Consider the following 17,423-nt stretch of genomic DNA (forward strand, 5'->3'; position numbering starts at 1 on the left):
TAGAAATGTCTAATTAAACAAATTTGTGTCGCTTGTTTCTTTGAACCATAGCGTCGCTTAACTCACTGATTTCCGTTCAGAAAATCAATAAAGTTCAAGAATCATCATAAAGTTGTTAGTTATAGATGTCATTTAGATTTTTGATTAATCTTAACATAAAAGTATTTCAAATTTCCCACTAGTGGATCTTTGTAAGTGCAATTAGGGGAAAACTGGAATTGAATTTTGATTCCGGGTTCGTTTAAAACTTTTCTTTTATTAAGGGTGAAACATGAGCATTAGCTATTTAAGTCGAAGTCACGAGTCACGACATGTCATTTGTTCATGATATATCCATCGCGTTCTTTCTATGTACATCTCACTTGCATAGACAATCACGGCTGTATGTTATGCTTATGTTCTAAAATTCACACACACTTCATGTATCTTTCTGTTGGTTTAATCCCGATCTCGTTAAGTTCTCGTTAGTTTGCTAGATTTAGTTAGAAACTTCGTTAGTGTGTCAGCGCCTAATATGTAATTAATAGGAAGTTTGTGTTAAATTTATAATTAGTGTTAAGTAACGGATACATAAAATTGCTTCAAACTAGGGTTTCGGCAGCCTATAATATAGGGTCATTTGTAATATCCATCCCGTTCAACACAAAGCCAACAAAATTGTTGTAATATCCATCACTTTCAACCTAAACAGTTATGGCTTCCACCAATTCCATGTTAAGATTTCTCTTAAGCTACATACTTCATCTACTGTCAAGATTGTATGCTGGCTTTCAAGTTCTATGGGTCTTAATTGTGGTGAGTTTTATCTTTATCCTGTTCTTTTGTCTCGATCTAGGGTTAACATCAATTAAAACCCCTTTGGTACCGCCATGAACAAATACACCGCTTATGGTACAAAGTTTATGGCATCCGCTCTACCTAACCTACCATGTTCTCTCGTTGCTAAACATTTCAAGAAAGGCCTTCAGTTATATATCTGATTCGATCTGAACTTATCGATCTTCTCTTCAGTCAAATTGTCGTGTGCGATAATTAAGTGAGCATCTCCTCTTTCTCATTCTTTTCCTTTTACGCTTTTGAGTAAGGTTTCTCCATGTAAAATGTTTAGGGTTTTTTGAAAATGGATTAGCACACGATCGAAAAAATTTAGGGGTTTACTCATTGCCAACTTTGCCTACTTTCTTGTTTGTCCATGAGATCGGTGCCATCGTAATTGCTTCTCTCTTTTTGCGCTTGTTTGTGTTTGTTACTGCTACATAATCTACTATAGCTGGTAACTGATGATCCCTGAATGAATGTAGATCTAGCGTTTATTTTGCCGGTTTCCATGTAGATCAGCCCATCCCGATCTCAGGAAATCCAAAACCCTCCACTGAATTAATAGTTTGTTGCCGGTTTCAAATCGAGTTAAATTTCATTGAAAGCACAAGTGCTACTGTGCTAATCAAAAGATGTTTAAAAATTTTTGCATCCAGTAAACTAGCATATTTCTGAAGCTTGATTTCAAACACTGTTTGTAATTAACATTGGTGTGATCCTATATCATTTGCCACAGCATTAGTTTGTAGCTAAGTTTCCGCCAAGAGAAATCGTGCACGGATGTAGCCAAGTGTAAACGAAAGTTTACAATTTTGGTTTGATGCTCGTCCTTTACTTGTAAACGAAAGTTTACAATTTTGGTCCCACTGGCGACTAACTAAAAAAAAGTCCTAAATATAATTTGTTATATGCTCATATGGAGCTATATTCTTTTCTTCATTTGACCAATAGAGTTATAAATTTCTTTCTATTTATCACTAATTTGATCTACGTGCAGTTACTGTTGCTAAAATTTGGAGGAATTGTTGTCCTTTTAACCTGTGGAATGGTTCTGATCATCGTCAAGCCGAAACAGATTATTGTTCCCTATCGCTAGAGGAGGATGGTCTGGTTAACGCTCAATGTGGTGCCAGTACTGACGTGATCAGTTCACGTGCTAGGAAGAATGCGATAAGTTCATGGGATATACCGAAATCCCAGAAAACCAGATGGTTGTCTGATATATACAAAGAACTCAGTGACTCAAGTGACCGTAAAGAGCCTGGAGGTTTTGCGGATGAAGACAGTGAGACGAGTGATTTCAGTTCTGAATCTGATTACGATTCCGACAGTACCACTCGGGCCACGCTTGTTAGAAACCGAAGGGTTGTCGGCCAGCGTACTTCTAAAAGCGGTATAAGAATATTAGGTACCGGTTCCAAACGTCTGATAAGAAAAACTCGGACTTCAGTTGCTCCCTCTTCTCTGGGCGATGAAGAGAACACTTCCCGAACCTCTGAGGTATTTATTATCTGTTTAATCTATTATCTTACTATCCTTGATCGTAACTAAACTAGACATATTCTACAACCAGTATGTAATTCACTTTTTTGATTTTGGTTTTGTTTGCGCACATATATTATCAAACAATACTGAGACCGCTAACAATGAGTTCATGGTCATGCAGGCAGACACCTTACCCATGGTTGCAACAGAAGAACAAGTAAAGGGTAAAGGCTTGTGTGAGTTTGAGGGACGGGTGCCAACTGCTATTGGGTCTGGTTTAGCGCAGCAGGATAAGGAAACTAAGTATGGGAATCTAGTATGTAAAATAAGCAGAAATCCCGCAGAGTTTCCAACAGAAGAAGCTAAAAAGTACATGCGGGGCTTAAAAAAACTGCCGTGAAACCAACGACCAGACCTCTCGAAGTTAGCCTACAAAACTTACATAGAGGATAGTCGTGAATGTTATAATTCCGTTAAGAGAGCGCATTAGAATTACTTGAATTTGTTTTATTAACAGTTGAGTACTTTTGTTAATGTAATTGTGGTGAACTTTTATGTGTTGCCAAGGTGTGACCAAGAACAAAATGAGCAAATCAAACAATCAATTGAATTTCAAAGTAATGAATATTCCATTGAGAATTGATTCCGATTTAGACATATTGTATTGGCATGTTGGAAACTTTGTGTCGATGAAGACGTTTCATCCTAAAGTAACAAGTTTGATGTCTTACAGATGGACACTCCTAGTTTCATAAATATTAAATTGTACACGAAACATAGTTTGCCACTTTGACATATTTAACCGTAAACTGCACGTGTGGCTTTCTGATAACCAAAAAATGTTGTCTTTTCCCAAATTTTCGTGCTCCTAGCCGATCTTTTCCCATGTAAAGAGCAAAATTATTTTCAATTGATTTTTATAAATACTTTCATGCCATTTATTCTTCTAGGAGTTGGTGTGCTTATATCGGCTCCATCTCCATCAACCTCCACAGTACTGTTTGCAACTCGATGAACCTTGTAATTCGATAACAGTACATCCAAATATTGATGCTACTACCCCTGTAAAATATACTCACCACCTACTCCTTTTACCGTGATATATAAATCAAACATATTAAGAACTTACCATTTTCTAAAGTAGAAGGCCAGGCGTGGTCGTGAATCAGAAAGCTTTAAGTAAAAGTAAAAAAAAAAAAGAAAAACTAACCATTCTACAATTTAAAAAAAAATTGTTTTCAATAAGAATCGATATTGGAAAACAAAAGTATGTGGGATCTCCCAAGGTGCTAAGAAAAATAATTTGTACAGTATCGAAATAATTAGATTAAGAGTATCGAAATAACCTACCAAATATTTGTCTTTCTTGGCCTCGTGATGTTCATCCGCAATTTCTAGTGAAGGCACTCACATTCATCAATCTTACTGTTGATTTGCTTGATTTTGTTTTATGATCATCAAACATCTTTGACAAATAACACATACTCACATAGAACCCTCAAGTCGAATATTAAACCCTTTATTCCTTGAAGTGTTATCGGAGTGAGAATGTTTTGATCAAGAAAACACACTTGGGATCGAAAAGCTTTGGTCAAAGATTTTTAACTCAACCTCTCCCACTCCTCTTATGAACAAAAATGTTCTCATCCGTTTGAGTCTCCACGTCGCAGGACAGTTTCATTTTATCGAAAAGCTTGTTTGTGTTCGCTGTTTCTATATAATCTGTTATATCCTTCTCTTCATTTGGCTAATAGAATTAGAAATTTATTCTTTTTATCACTAATTTGATTTTGTGGAGTTACTGTTGCTGAAGTTTGGAGGAATCTGGATCGATCGAAATCTCAGAAAATTCGAATGCTGTCTGATATATACATAGAACTTGGTGGTTCAAGTAAAGACTTCATCAATTCATGTGATATGGAAGAACCAAAAGTTCTTCAAGGTAAAAGGAAGAAGCCTTTTTCTGAAAAATCCTGCGGAAAAAATTCGGAGCGTAAAGAACTTAGAGGTTCTGCGAATGAAGACAATAAGACAAGTTATTGCAGCTTGTTTCACTCTGGTCACGCTTAATAGAAACAGAAGGGTCGTCCAGCGTACTTCTAAAAGCCGTATGAGAGTATCAGTGGGAAGGTTAATTTGTTAAAAAAACATACAGTTTGGCTCGTAATTAAAGTTACGTATAAATAAATGAGTTTATGCTATTAGCCAACTATTTTGGGTGCGTTGTCGCAACTGTTTTTTTTGGATATATACTTTAGGGCTAGGAGTTCTGATAGAATCACACAAATGGTATTCCATCCGGGGGAAAAAAACCGAGTTTAGCTTGAGATGAATATGATCAAATAATAGACAATGGAAAATATGGCATAGATATATTCATGGAGGTAGGATAGACACTATTGTCAAACTACCTTATTTTTCACTATACAAGAAAATACAATAAAAATAAATAAATTCTCCTTCACTAGATTGTCATGTCATCTTTAAGCTTGTGTTAAGATCTAAGAATGTTTGAGCAATGAAGCTATATTAGTGCGCCACGCATAGAAAAACTATTCTACAAAGTACTAAACAAAACTGAATATCATATCTAAAGTGTGCATGTATTTATAGATGTAAAGATTATCACATGGCGTCCTAGATGTTTAATTGCATATCATCATAGAATTAGTGCGGCTTGATTCAGATAAACAAGGAGGGCTTTTATCCGGATTAGGTGAATTTGAAGTTAGAATGCCTTCAAGCATGCTCCTTCATTGGCTTAAAGAATGCTCCTTAATTCTTTTGTCTCACACACAAGTCACAACCTTTGATTTTATGATTGCTGCGGAGAATGGAGATCACGGAATTGGCCGCCATGATCGTATCACATGGTGTATTTCAGATGAAGTTTCTGTACTTCAACAGCTAGCATCTTAATTCTTCTGACTCTACGATATGAGATTGAGATGCTGGAGCGTCTTGTACTTCAACAGCATCTTAGAACTTCCCGATGAAGTTTTCGATACAGATGTAAATGCGCACATACAATTACCTCCCATAACTTTATACAAAATGTTGCGATTTTACCCAACGATAGTAATGGATTGGTGCCTATATAACTATGTCTAATATCACCAATCATTTTATTCATATTCGTAGAGAAGAACTTCTCGTTCTCGATGGAAACACATTTTATCTTATTCAATTACTGATTTCGTTGGACGTCTCTAAAGGTATATTCTATACACCGATTTAAAAAATAGAATGAAGCATAATATAGAAAACTTCCTTTCTTTAGTTTTTTTTATTCTTATACTCAAAGTTCATCGGTATGTTTCAATCACGTTTTGCTATTCATACAACAACGTCGATGCCTTTGTTCTAATATAATTGTTTTTGGATTAACTTATAAAGTAACGAAACTGTTTTAAACAACAACACACGCGTTTTTGGCGTTCACATAAACATTTACGAACAATCCTTAAACAACATCATTTTGGTACAAGGAGCATAGGAGTCGCGACTGTTGATTATTTAAGCTTCCGCGTGAACTTTTTAGCGTCTTCTATCGCAAACTCTGCCGGATTTCTGCTTATTACACATACGGAAATCCCATAGTCGGTTTCCTTATTCTAGGCTAAACCGGACCCAATAGCAGTCACATTTCCATCAAGCTCACACAACTTTGCTTGTTCTTCATTTGCAAGTACTTCACCATTAGACAAATTAAGTAAGGCCTCCATGGCCGTGAACTCGTTATCAGACGGAGGAGAAGTTTCCCTGTTTCTATTTTGGACAGCACAAGTAGCAGTCTCGGTATTGTTTGAGAAAATCTGTTCGCAAACAAAACCAAAAATCGAGAAAGTGAATTACATACTGGTTGGAGAATACGTCTAGTTTAGTTATGATCAAGGACAGCAAGATAATAAAGTAAACAGATAATAAATACCTCACAGGTTCGGGAAGTGTTCTCTTCATCGCCCAGAGAAGAGGGAGCAACCGCAGTCCGAGATTTTCTTATCAGACGTTTGGAACTGCGCACTGATATTCTTATACCGCTTTTAGAAGTACGCTAGCCGACAACCCTTCTGTTTTTATTAAGCGTGACCCGAGTGAAACTGCTGGAATCGTAATCAGATTCAGAACTGAAATCACTCGTCTCACTGTCTTCATTAATCGCAGAACCTCAATGAAATATAATTACTTTGAAATTCAATTGATTGTTTGATTTGCTCATTTTGTTCTTGGTTACACCTTGGCAACACATAAAGTTCACCACAATTACATTAACAAAAGTACTCAACTGTAAATAAAATAAATTCAAGTAACATTTACGACTATCCTCTTTGTAAGTTTAGTAGGCTAACTTCGAGAGGTCTGGTCGTTGGTTTCACGGCAGTTTTTTTAAGCCCCGCATGTACTTTTTAGCTTCTTCTGTTGAAAACTCTGCGGGATTTCTGCTTATTTTACATACTAGATTCCCATACTTAGTTTCCTTATCCTGCGCTAAACCGGACCCGATAGCAGTTGGCACACGTCCCTCAAGCTCACACAAGCCTTTACCCTTTACTTGTTCTTCTGTTGCAACCATGGGTAAAGTGTCTGCCTGCATGACCATGAACTCATTGTTAGCGGTCTCAGTATTGTTTGATAATATATGTGCGCAAACAAAACCAAAATCGAAAAAGTGAATTACATACTGGTTGTAGAATATGTCTAGTTTAGTTACGATCAAGGATAGTAAGATAATAGATTAAACAGATAATAAATACCTCAGAGGTTCGGGAAGTGTTCTCTTCATCGCCTAGAGAAGAGGGAGCAACTGCAGTCCGAGTTTTTCTTATCAGACGTTTGGAACTGGTACCTAATATTCTTATACCACTTTTAGAAGTACGCTGGCTGACAACCCTTCTGTTTCTATTAAGCGTGACCCGAGTGAAACTGCTGGAATCGTAATCAGATTCAGAACTGAAATCACTCGTCTCACTGTCTTCATTCGCAGAACCTCCAGGCTCTTTACGCTCTAGCTTTTTCCAGCGAGATGGCATCTTCCTTCGGCGTGAACTGATCAAATCGTCACTTGAGCCTTCGAGTTCTTTGTATATATCAGACAACCATCTGGTTTTCTGGGATTTCGGTATTTCCCGTTTCCTATCCGAATTGGGAGAAAAGACGCCACCTTGAGTATTGACCAGGACATCCTCCTCTAGCGATTGTGAACGATAATCCATTTCGGCTTGATGATGATCAGAACCACACCACAAGTTAAAAGGACAACTGTTCCTCCAATCTTTTTTCCAAACTTCAGCAACAGTAACTGCCCAAAGATCAAATTAAAGAAAATAAAAGTTCACCAAATTACATCAACAAAAGTACTCAACTGTAAATAAAATGAATTTAAGCTTTCTTTTCTTTCACATAAAATCTTAATATTATACAACATATATATTTAGTTTAGCTAGAACACAAAATTTGTTATCCTATGGCTCAAAATGCTATTGCAATACTCACCTAATGATTATACAAATTGCAAAAGCAAATAAAAATAAAATAGCATAAATTAAAGACAGCCATAATTATCACAATATGCATCATAAATTTATGCAAAAGAACGGAATAAATAAGATAAAACTCACCACAAATGAAAACCCATAGAACTTGAAAGCCGGTATACAATATTGACAGTAGATGAAGTATGTAGCTCAAGATAAATCTTGACATTGAATTGGTGGAAACCATAACTGTTTAGGTTGAAAATGGATCGATATTAACACAAAGTAATTGATATCAAGATTGTAAAGCAACAGTAGATAATTAAATGTTTTACACAAACTTTCTGATAATTACATCTCAGGCACAAAATATGCTAACAAAGTGTTTTTAACTAAGTTTAACTAAACAGTAACACAGTGACGGACCAGGAAACTTTTTCATAGAGACGGAAAATTTTTGGGTTAGATTCGCTACATAATTATTTTTCCGATCTGGTTTAGCCGGTCATGTTGCATAATCGGTATATATTTTTTTTTGTCCGGTTCCGGTCAAGTCAATCGAATCGGGTAAGTTAATATTGAAATAAGATAACGAAACAAAATAGCATATAATAAAAAAAGTACGTGAAACTTCATTAGAAATGCATAATAAAAATGTCATATATCTAAAATTGTTCTTTAGAAATGCATAATAAAACCTTTAATGAAAGGCGTAATAAAATCTGTAATGAAATCAAGAATTATTTTTAACTTTTTCAAAAAATATTTTGTAATTTTTTTTCTTTCGTCCTTTTAATTAGTTGATATTGCTCCTAAAAAACCTATCGATGTAATGTATATGTGCAATATTGTGCATTGCATTTGTACTATAGTTTTTTTTATTGCATATAATACAACACAATTACATTATACAATACACACTATTGCATATATCGATACAACACTAATGAATATATGCACTATATCAATTTTTTTTTATTTTGAGATATAATATAACAATATTGCATATAATATAATATAATATAATATAATACTATTACACACATAAAATACACAACAACGATTATATATATGGGCCCACATCCTCAATCATGACTCTTTGCTTGATATATATCAAAAAAAGTTCAATCCTTAAAAGAATTATCGGATTCGCGTGAATAGAGAAAGATGGATGAAAACGCTTTTAAAGTTTCTTGTTAGTATTTGAAAAGAAAAACCACAAAATTGGGATTTTCAAGTGTAAGTTCGTGATTTCTTTATAGAGGTGTCAAATTGACACCAAGGTTGGGTTAAAACGTCGTGATGTTACTCATGCATTTATGGTAATTATGGGTGTAACCATAGCTACTAAAGATGATGGTACAAGTTAGAAACTTGAGCCCCAATCTTGGTTCGTTTTTGGTCTGATTTTAGTTTAAATTGAGGTAAGAACTTGTTACAGTTGACTGATTTGGCTGAATTTTGACATATTATGTTCCAATTTGGACGATTTTGGTATGATTTTGAACCAATTTGGCCGACTTTGACCGATCTTGACCATCTTCGGCTAGTGTGAACGATTTGGAAAAATTTGAGCGGCTGACCTATGATGAGCGACTAAGTACTGTCTATAATCATCGCCTAGGCGCGACTTTTGCAACATTGACCGCATGTACCATGGTCTCCCTTTGGAGACTAAAACGGGAAAAAAAACATGTGCGGATGGAACTAAATAAGCAGATTTATGTAGATAACCGAGAAGAAAATGTTGAATTCGCAAGATGAAACAAGTCAAATAGTTGAATTGAAATTACAAAGCAGTAAAGTTTAACATTACCTTGGGATAATGCTATGAACAATCAACATGTTATGTAGGATTAGCATACGTGATCTTCAGTTCTCTACACAACACAACCAATTATAATTAAGCAAGAAATTATCATAACAAAATCAAAAGCTTACGATAAAGCAAGAGATATCAGATAATAGGTCATAACAAGATACAAGAAAATAGTTAGATATATGGAAACAAGAATTAATAATTCTTACTTTGAGATCATGACACCTTTTCCCTCTAAAATCGGCTACGTAGCGTTACAAATCAGGTTTCAGCTGTGGCAGGTGCGGCGCTACAGAAGAAATATACAATGACCTAAAGAAAGAGGGATTAGGTATTTATAATAGGAGTTGTGTGATATTTTCCATTCTACCCCTTCCATTTTATTCTTAATTTAATATCATTTATTACATTTTTTTAACGACAATGGGCTTATATAATCCACCATCGTTTAGCTAGAAACCAGACAAAACAAACACCAAACACTAAAAGTTATATTAATACGTTAATACTACGCCAAGCGCCCTAATCAATAGAAAGAATTTTCCACGATTGATGATCCAAAGATAATCTAAAACTCTCGCTTCATCTAATTTTTTCACGAGAGAAATGTCATTTTCACTAAAACCCGTTCTAACGCAATCCAATGTCATTTGAACTTATATAAGGTCAATTTTGACGCGTGTTAGCAAAATGCATATTGATGCAGCGGTAAAAACAAAAACGAAGATCGAATCACGTTGATTCAGTAAATACACGTGATGAACTTCAGAACTCCCAAATCACACACAAAGGTCAAGGAAAAATGAAGTGAAAAATGAAAGTTAATAATATTCAAGTCTGACTTTTCCAATTACACATAGTGAATATAAATAGATGTTCTAATATGAGTTGGGCCTAAAAAAGGCCATGGGCCAAACACAAACCCAAAAACAAAAACATAAAAAGTGTTGAAAAACATAAAAAGACCCATAACTTTATTTATAAGGCGTTTTTGGGCTTCGGACAGGGGCCAAACCACCGTAGGCTTCGATTTGATTGGTAATGGGCCTGAAACGGAGCTTCGTGGGCCAAGTTATGCCCGTTTTCGTGGGCCACCTTTTGTAGCGCGATCTTGGGCCTCCAGAAACATAATAGCCTGGTCTTCAATACTTGGGCCCACATCACATATGCTAAGGCGGTTTTTGGCTTTGTTTAGGTGAGGATGGCACGGTAGTGATAGTCTTAGCATACATGCTCACGGAAACACGGTATTTGATATCTTTCATAGTGTCATACAATAAAATAGAGCTCTTAATTCTAAAATTTGTCAATAATAAAATAATTAAGCTTAACTTTTTTTATATGTTTTCAAATTAATATTTAGGAACATAACATTTATTTATAAAAATTAAGTACAACAAAATGGGATAGTGACTTTTAATACTTTCAACTTTCACCCGCTTGCTGATAACACTTCTAACTTTCGATTTGTTACTAGGTACTCCCAACTTTCACTCTATTTGTTTTTGTCACTCCCTCACTAACGAACGACTAATGTGTTAGTGGAATCCCGATTTTCCGGCTAATCCTGATTTTCAACGAAGCATACGATCGGAAACAGAGAAGAGGAAGGCGACGTGATTAGGGTTTCCAGCGAAGCAGACGATCGGAAACAGAGTAGAGGGAGGCGACACATTTACTATTCTGCCGTAGCGGGCGACAACATCTGATTCACGGTGGTTCAAATATTTACCGAAGGTAACTGCAACAACTCTGGGGTCCGATTGGCGCAAAGAGATAACCAATCGATAAGATGTAAGGGCGTTTTGAAGGTTGTGAAGTGCATCCGACAATCTAGTATAATTCCGACAGGTTTCCACTAACGACGTTAGTGAGGAAATGACAAAAACAAATAGGGTGAAAGTTGTAAGTAATGAGTAACAAATCGAAAGTCGAGAATGCTATAAATAAACGGTTGAAAGTAGGGGTGTGCATAAAAGCGAATCGAAACCGAAAAACCCAAAAACCCAAAATAATCTGAATCGAAAAAACCAAACCGAATTAGAAACCGGCGGTTTGGTTTTGAACTTTAGCAAAAACCAAAATATTGGTTTTGGTTTTGTTTTGTATTTAAGAACCGAAAAAACCAAACCGAACCGAACCGAACCGAAATTAACAAAAAAAATCAAAATAACTATAACATCTTAATCGTAACCTTTAAAAGAAAACCTACCAACGACTATTTGTTTAGTTTTAACATATGGTTAAAAACAAGTATATGATTACTAAATAATAATACTAGTACTTTTAGTTTTGATTGTTAAATCTATCTTTTATAAGTTTTTAATAATATTTGAGGTTTAAACATCAAATATTCTATTAATTATTAATTTAAATATAAAAACAAATATCATGCCTAATTTCAATATCCTGGGTCAGGTTTATGTTGGCCTAACACGTTTTGCTTCAATTAGCAAAACCGAAAAAACCGCATCCATAACCGAATCGAACCCAAAAACCGAAAACCAAAAAAATGAAAATCGAATAATTTTAAAAAGTCATAAAACCGAAAGTTTGGTTTTTAGTTCGGTTTCAGTCAAAAACCACACCACACACATCTAAATAAAATAAAAGTTGAAAAAAAATGTAAAAAGAGTCATAGACTCATAGTTCACTTGGAGTGAGAGAACCGGTGAATTGGAGTCCATTTGACGAATTCTCGCAATCGATCATCTTTCATATTAATAGGTAATAATTAATTGCTTACAACCATCGTATTCATTCTTCTCTTTGTATCTCTGTATATATATGTTTCGTCTTATTAGATAATCTTTACTTTCTCGCATCAAGATTACACAAATATATTGAAATTGAATCTCTGTATCTGTACAAACATATTCAATTCGTAAAGGGGTTTCGTAAAGCCATAATCTTTAAATTACCCAGTTTCAGAATCAGTTGTTTTGGGGGTATAAATATATTGCACACCAAGTGTTTGATGAAACGCCCAACTGAGATTTTTAGTGAATTTGACAGTTTACTGAAGTGAAGTGGTGTTAGAGATGGAAAACGAAGAGGATCCGGTTAAGAGGCAGCAGATTGTGGATGCACGAGCACGAAACATCAGTCATAATGTTCGTTGCTTAGAGTGCGGTAGCCAGTCGATTGAAGAGTCTCAAGCGGATATTGCTGTTCTCCTCCGAAAGGTTACCCTTTTATAATCATTAGTTATTGATTGTAAGCGAGACAAGCTGAGCTCCAATAGACTCGAGCTCGGCTCGTGAGTCAGTTTTTCAAGCACGGGCTCAGCTCGAGCTCGTGTAGTACCTTATGCATTTTTTATTATTTTTTATATATTTTGAGAGAAACATTAAACGAGCCTAAGCTTGGCTCGAGCTCGTGTAGTAGTTTAAGCGAGCCAAAGCTCGGCTCGAGTTCAGTCGTGGAGTGTGAAATGAATACATATAAGTTAAAAAAGAGGTAAAACTTAAAATTACACAAGGCTCGTTAAGGCTTGACGAGCGTTAACGAGCTCCCCATACAAGGCTCGAACTCGGGTTCCATAACTAAATGAACGTTATTTGAGGCTCGGGATCGAAAAATCTGCGGTGTTATTTTGTCGTATAAGATCATTTGTGTGAGTGTATATACATTATTATTATTATTAGTCATAAACAAGTCGAGCCCGAGCTTGGCCTATAAATCGAGCTCGGTTTGTTTTTTCAAGCTCGGGCTCAGCTCGAGCTCGTGTCGTATCTTATACGTTTATAAGTATTTATATATGTTTTAAGTAAAACCTTAGACGAGCCTAAGCTCGGCTCAAGCTCGTGTGGTACCTTAAACGAGTCAAATCTTGGCTCGATTTCAGCCGTACAGTTTGAAATGAATATGTAGAACTCCAAATTTGGTCAAACTTAAAAATACACAAGCTAAACGAGCTTTAATTAAGGCTCAGGCTTGGCTCGAGCTCGAAAAAGCTTGGCTCTTTTCGAGTTTTTTATGGACCTGATCTCGAGCAGCTCGGCTCGTTTGCACCCCTAGGCAGAAGTCATTTAAACACACACGCTAATCATGTTTGTTAATATTGTAGCTTATTCGCGATGAAATCAAATCAGGAAAAAGCGACAAAGACATCTATCAAAAGCTTGAAGACGAGTATGGCGAGACGATACTTTATGCTCCAAAGTTTGATTGGCAGACTGCAGGCTTGTGGCTGTCACCGGTGAGTAAATTTCATTTCATTTTGTAAATGTAAACCGAATATTATATTAAACTTAACAATGTTGTGATATGTTTTAAACAGCTTCTGATTGCGGGTGCTGCTGGAGGAATATGGGCGTACGGTCGACACAGGCAAAGGACTAATGTGCACTTACTCGCGATGAACCTAACTAGAGGAATCCCGTTGACCCCTAAAGAGAAGGAAGCCATGCTAGAGATCTTAACCCCGCCCCCACCTCAAGGGATTCTTCCTTCGTCTCCGTGGTGGTCTAGGTGGCTTGCTAAATGAAATAGATGTTTGGTATTATAATAATGTTAGGGGATTAACAAGGGTAATAATCTTTGCATACTGTTATTACAGTTTTAAAAATCTGTTTGTGGTATGATCTTGGTGGTTATCTTATATGTTTTATGATTTGTATTCATGTAACTTTGTTGTTTCGGTTAAGTTTCATGGATATTAGTTTCCTAGCTAGTTTATAAATAACTTATGTTTAGGGGTGTAAACGTGCTGAGCCCCGAGGCCAAGCCCGAGCTCGGCTCGTTTTGAGCTCTTTTCTAAAGTTTGAGCTCGGCTCGTTAGTTGTTTTTTCAAGCATGGGCTCGGCTTGGATCGACCTGTTTATTATCTATTAAGTTATTTATTTACGTTTTTATTTATTTTTTATATATTTTGAGAAAAACGTTGAAGAGCCTAAGCTCGGCTCGAGCTCGTGTAGGATTTTAACGAGCCAAAGGTTAGCTTGAGCTCGGTTGTGCAGTGTGAAATTAATACAGTCTAAAAGAAAGAAATGTTAAAAATACACGAGGCTTCTGGTACAAGGCTTGATAAAATGGGCTTTATTTTAGGCTCCGCCTTGGCTCGTTTTAAGCTTTTTATCAATCCGAGCTCGATTAGCTTGCAAGCGGCTCAGCTCTTTTGCACCCCTACTTATGTTGATGGTGTGACGTGCAGAGGCGTATAGTTCTAAGCTCCAACTTATAAGAACTTGCATGTCCTACAAACTATGCTCTTGAAGTATAACCTAATTTTCTTAATGTGCTACTATGGCTAAATTATGTAATCAATAATACCATGATTACACTTGCATTTTCAATTTGAGTATATAAATTTTAAATCTGCTTATGTATTGTTGATTTGTTGAACACAAAAGCTTTTTTCAACTTTGTAACTTGGTTGTTTAGCCAACTGTTATCTTAATGTTCAGCCCATTTGTTTATGATCAAGTGATTTGAATTAAAGCCCAAAGTGTTTTTATGATTTGTTTATAAGTAGTTGATATGAATTAAAGCCCAAAGATAACTAGAAAAATAGTGGTGAACATTACAAGAATTGCAACATTTTTCCAATAATAGTTTAATGGTTTAATAATAAAAGGCAGGAGGGATAAAGATTTAAAAAAAAATCATAGAAAGCATGGAGGAATGTCTTTTTGTTAAACAAATCCAATACTTAAAATTTGTAATTAGAAATAAGTTAAAGATGGTGAAAAAAAAAAGGAAACCAGACCAAAAAAAAATATATTTGTTTTTTATATTCATCCATGTTTTTGAATTTTATAAATCATATAACATATTATTATTTTAATTAGTTAAATATAACTTCAACGTTAGAGTTTTATTTTAATATATTAGTTATAGGATCATTATATTCTTCAAATAAAAAAAATCAGTACATTCAGCTATGTGAAACCTTGAACAATGCGTGTATAACATTAAAATGATACGACTGTTATCTAGGTGAAGAGGTAGGTCCCAGTAAAGCCCAGTTGGACCCGCAAGACTCACCTTAAAGAGGTACGTCTGCGCAAAGACCAACTGGATCCGCAGGACCCACCATGCTCAGAGAGATGAAGACCTTACACGCGGTAAGCCAGCTGTTCCCGCAGGAAAGCCTCCCTTGGTACAGTACCCTGCCTGTTCCCGCAGCTATGGGTACAAACCAAGAAGGAAGGCTACCCGCACTAACAGTAAAGCTACACGCATAAGGCACTGACTCTTATACTTCAGCAATGTCACCTGAAGAAGGAATGAGCAGGGCGGGAAAATTCCCGCCCAAAAGAGCCAGTCCGTACGCTTCCAGAAGATCTTTTTTACTATACCTACAAGGTATGGACAAATAGACAAGATTTGGTAAAAGCGACCCATGAACCAATCACAGGGTGACAGCTCACCGACACTAATACGAGGAGGAGCACGCTCCAGTACAAAACGTCGCCATCAGCCGCTGCCTACCCACCAACTCCCATCGTGGCACGAACATAGCCCGTAGTTGGTGGAAAAGGAATATTATACAGTTGGCCGTACCTGCTTGGAAACCTAGCTTCGGCTATAAATACTCCAACACCTTGGAACGGTATCATCATCTTATCTTTTCTCTAGCTATTTCTCTCAATATACACTTATATTCAGAGCAATCTAGTCTGATTCTCACGCCGGAGGGTGGTCACAAGGAGGAACCCCCCCTACTCAGTGACGAGCTCACGGTGTCTGTTTTGCAGGTCGAGAAGAATAATCATCTTTGCCGGACCTAACCCTCGTGGGAAACATCTACTTAACCCCTAGATTATCCATAATCTGCCGGGGTCATTTAGTGGTTCTTCATTGGCGCCATCCGTGCATTAAGCTAGAACTATTTCTTTTTCTCAGTTTTTTCAAACTTCTGGAAAGATGGTTAAGGTCACTCCGACGCCAAGGCCACCGAGTGAACAAGAAACTCCGGTAACCACAACCCCAACTACTGGGGGGAACACCGGTGAATACACGATTTTTACGAACACTACCCCGGTTACCCAAGCGGGGGCAAGTGCAGTAAACAATCCTCCCCTGGGATTCGTTGATACCCAGTTGGAGAAACAACAGACGAGGCTTCCCCGCCAAACACTATAACAAGTTAAGGCTTGGGCGGAAGTACGTCAGAAAGAATTCCAAGCCGAGTTGGATGAACGTTTACGTTCACTCCACCAGGCCAATGATGAATTCGGAAATACTCGCCAACAGCTCAACATGAGCAACGATTGCGAGTATTTGGACGATGAAGATTGGGAAGAATCTGACAGTGACGCAAACCCTCGTCATAAGGCGAAAGGGAAGCGTAAAGAAGACTTCCACTCGAAGAGAAATTTCGAGGAAACCTTCAAACCAAAGACACATGGGGGGAAACCCACGTGACTTCTCCAAAACTTTCAGACCAACTGTTGCGAATGCGGGAACGTCCAAATTCGCAAGGGACATTGCGGAAGCAATCGCTCCAAAGAGTGCCAAACAGATGTCCAACATAGGCACTTACGATGGCATATCTGGCCCGGACGATCACCTGAATAGATTTATAGTGGGGGCAACCGTCAGTAATTGGACGGAACCCACGTGGTGTTACATGTTCCAAATGACGCTCGTCGGGGCAGCCAGAGCGTGGTTTGATCGTCTACCGGTCCACCACATCTATGATTGGGCAGACTTCCAGCACAAGTTCAGCCAGCACTTCAGTCAACAAAGGAAGACGAATCTTTGCTAGACTTCATCACTCGCTTCAACTCAAAGAAGCTAAGTCTGGGCACCATTAGCGAAGATCTTGTTCGCGCCGCTTTTATCCAGGGCGCTGAGTACCCAGAGCTCATCAGCACGTT

At 37.0% G+C, this 17,423-nt stretch overlaps 2 protein-coding genes across 3 annotated transcripts; one reads left to right on the forward strand and one right to left on the reverse strand.

The window, feature by feature from the left end:
• Positions 1-6,633: 6,633 nt before the first annotated feature.
• LOC143569678 (uncharacterized) lies at positions 6,634-7,597 on the reverse strand. Its single transcript, XM_077055532.1, has 2 exons — positions 7,059-7,597; positions 6,634-6,892 (listed from the first exon to the last, which is right to left on the reverse strand). The coding sequence occupies exons 1-2, from the start codon at positions 7,515-7,517 to the stop codon at positions 6,677-6,679; spliced, it is 675 nt and encodes a 224-aa protein (XP_076911647.1). The 5' UTR covers positions 7,518-7,597; the 3' UTR covers positions 6,634-6,676.
• Positions 7,598-12,233: 4,636 nt separating this feature from the next.
• LOC143569679 (cytochrome c-type biogenesis CcmH-like mitochondrial protein) lies at positions 12,234-14,242 on the forward strand. Of its 2 annotated transcripts, XM_077055534.1 has the most exons (4): positions 12,234-12,324; positions 12,613-12,782; positions 13,667-13,798; positions 13,880-14,242. In XM_077055534.1, the coding sequence occupies exons 2-4, from the start codon at positions 12,639-12,641 to the stop codon at positions 14,084-14,086; spliced, it is 483 nt and encodes a 160-aa protein (XP_076911649.1). In that variant the 5' UTR covers positions 12,234-12,324; positions 12,613-12,638; the 3' UTR covers positions 14,087-14,242. The 2 variants fall into 2 exon arrangements, with proteins under 2 accessions (XP_076911649.1, XP_076911648.1); XM_077055533.1 differs by lacking the exon at positions 12,234-12,324 and having other exon boundaries at positions 12,577-12,782; positions 13,880-14,241.
• The last annotated feature ends 3,181 nt before the right edge of the window (positions 14,243-17,423 follow it).

This window comes from Bidens hawaiensis, unplaced genomic scaffold (genome assembly GCF_021521415.1).
Source record: "Bidens hawaiensis isolate Kalapana, Puna unplaced genomic scaffold, B.hawaiensis_p1.1 tig00024637_1, whole genome shotgun sequence".
NCBI lineage: Eukaryota > Viridiplantae > Streptophyta > Magnoliopsida > Asterales > Asteraceae > Bidens > Bidens hawaiensis.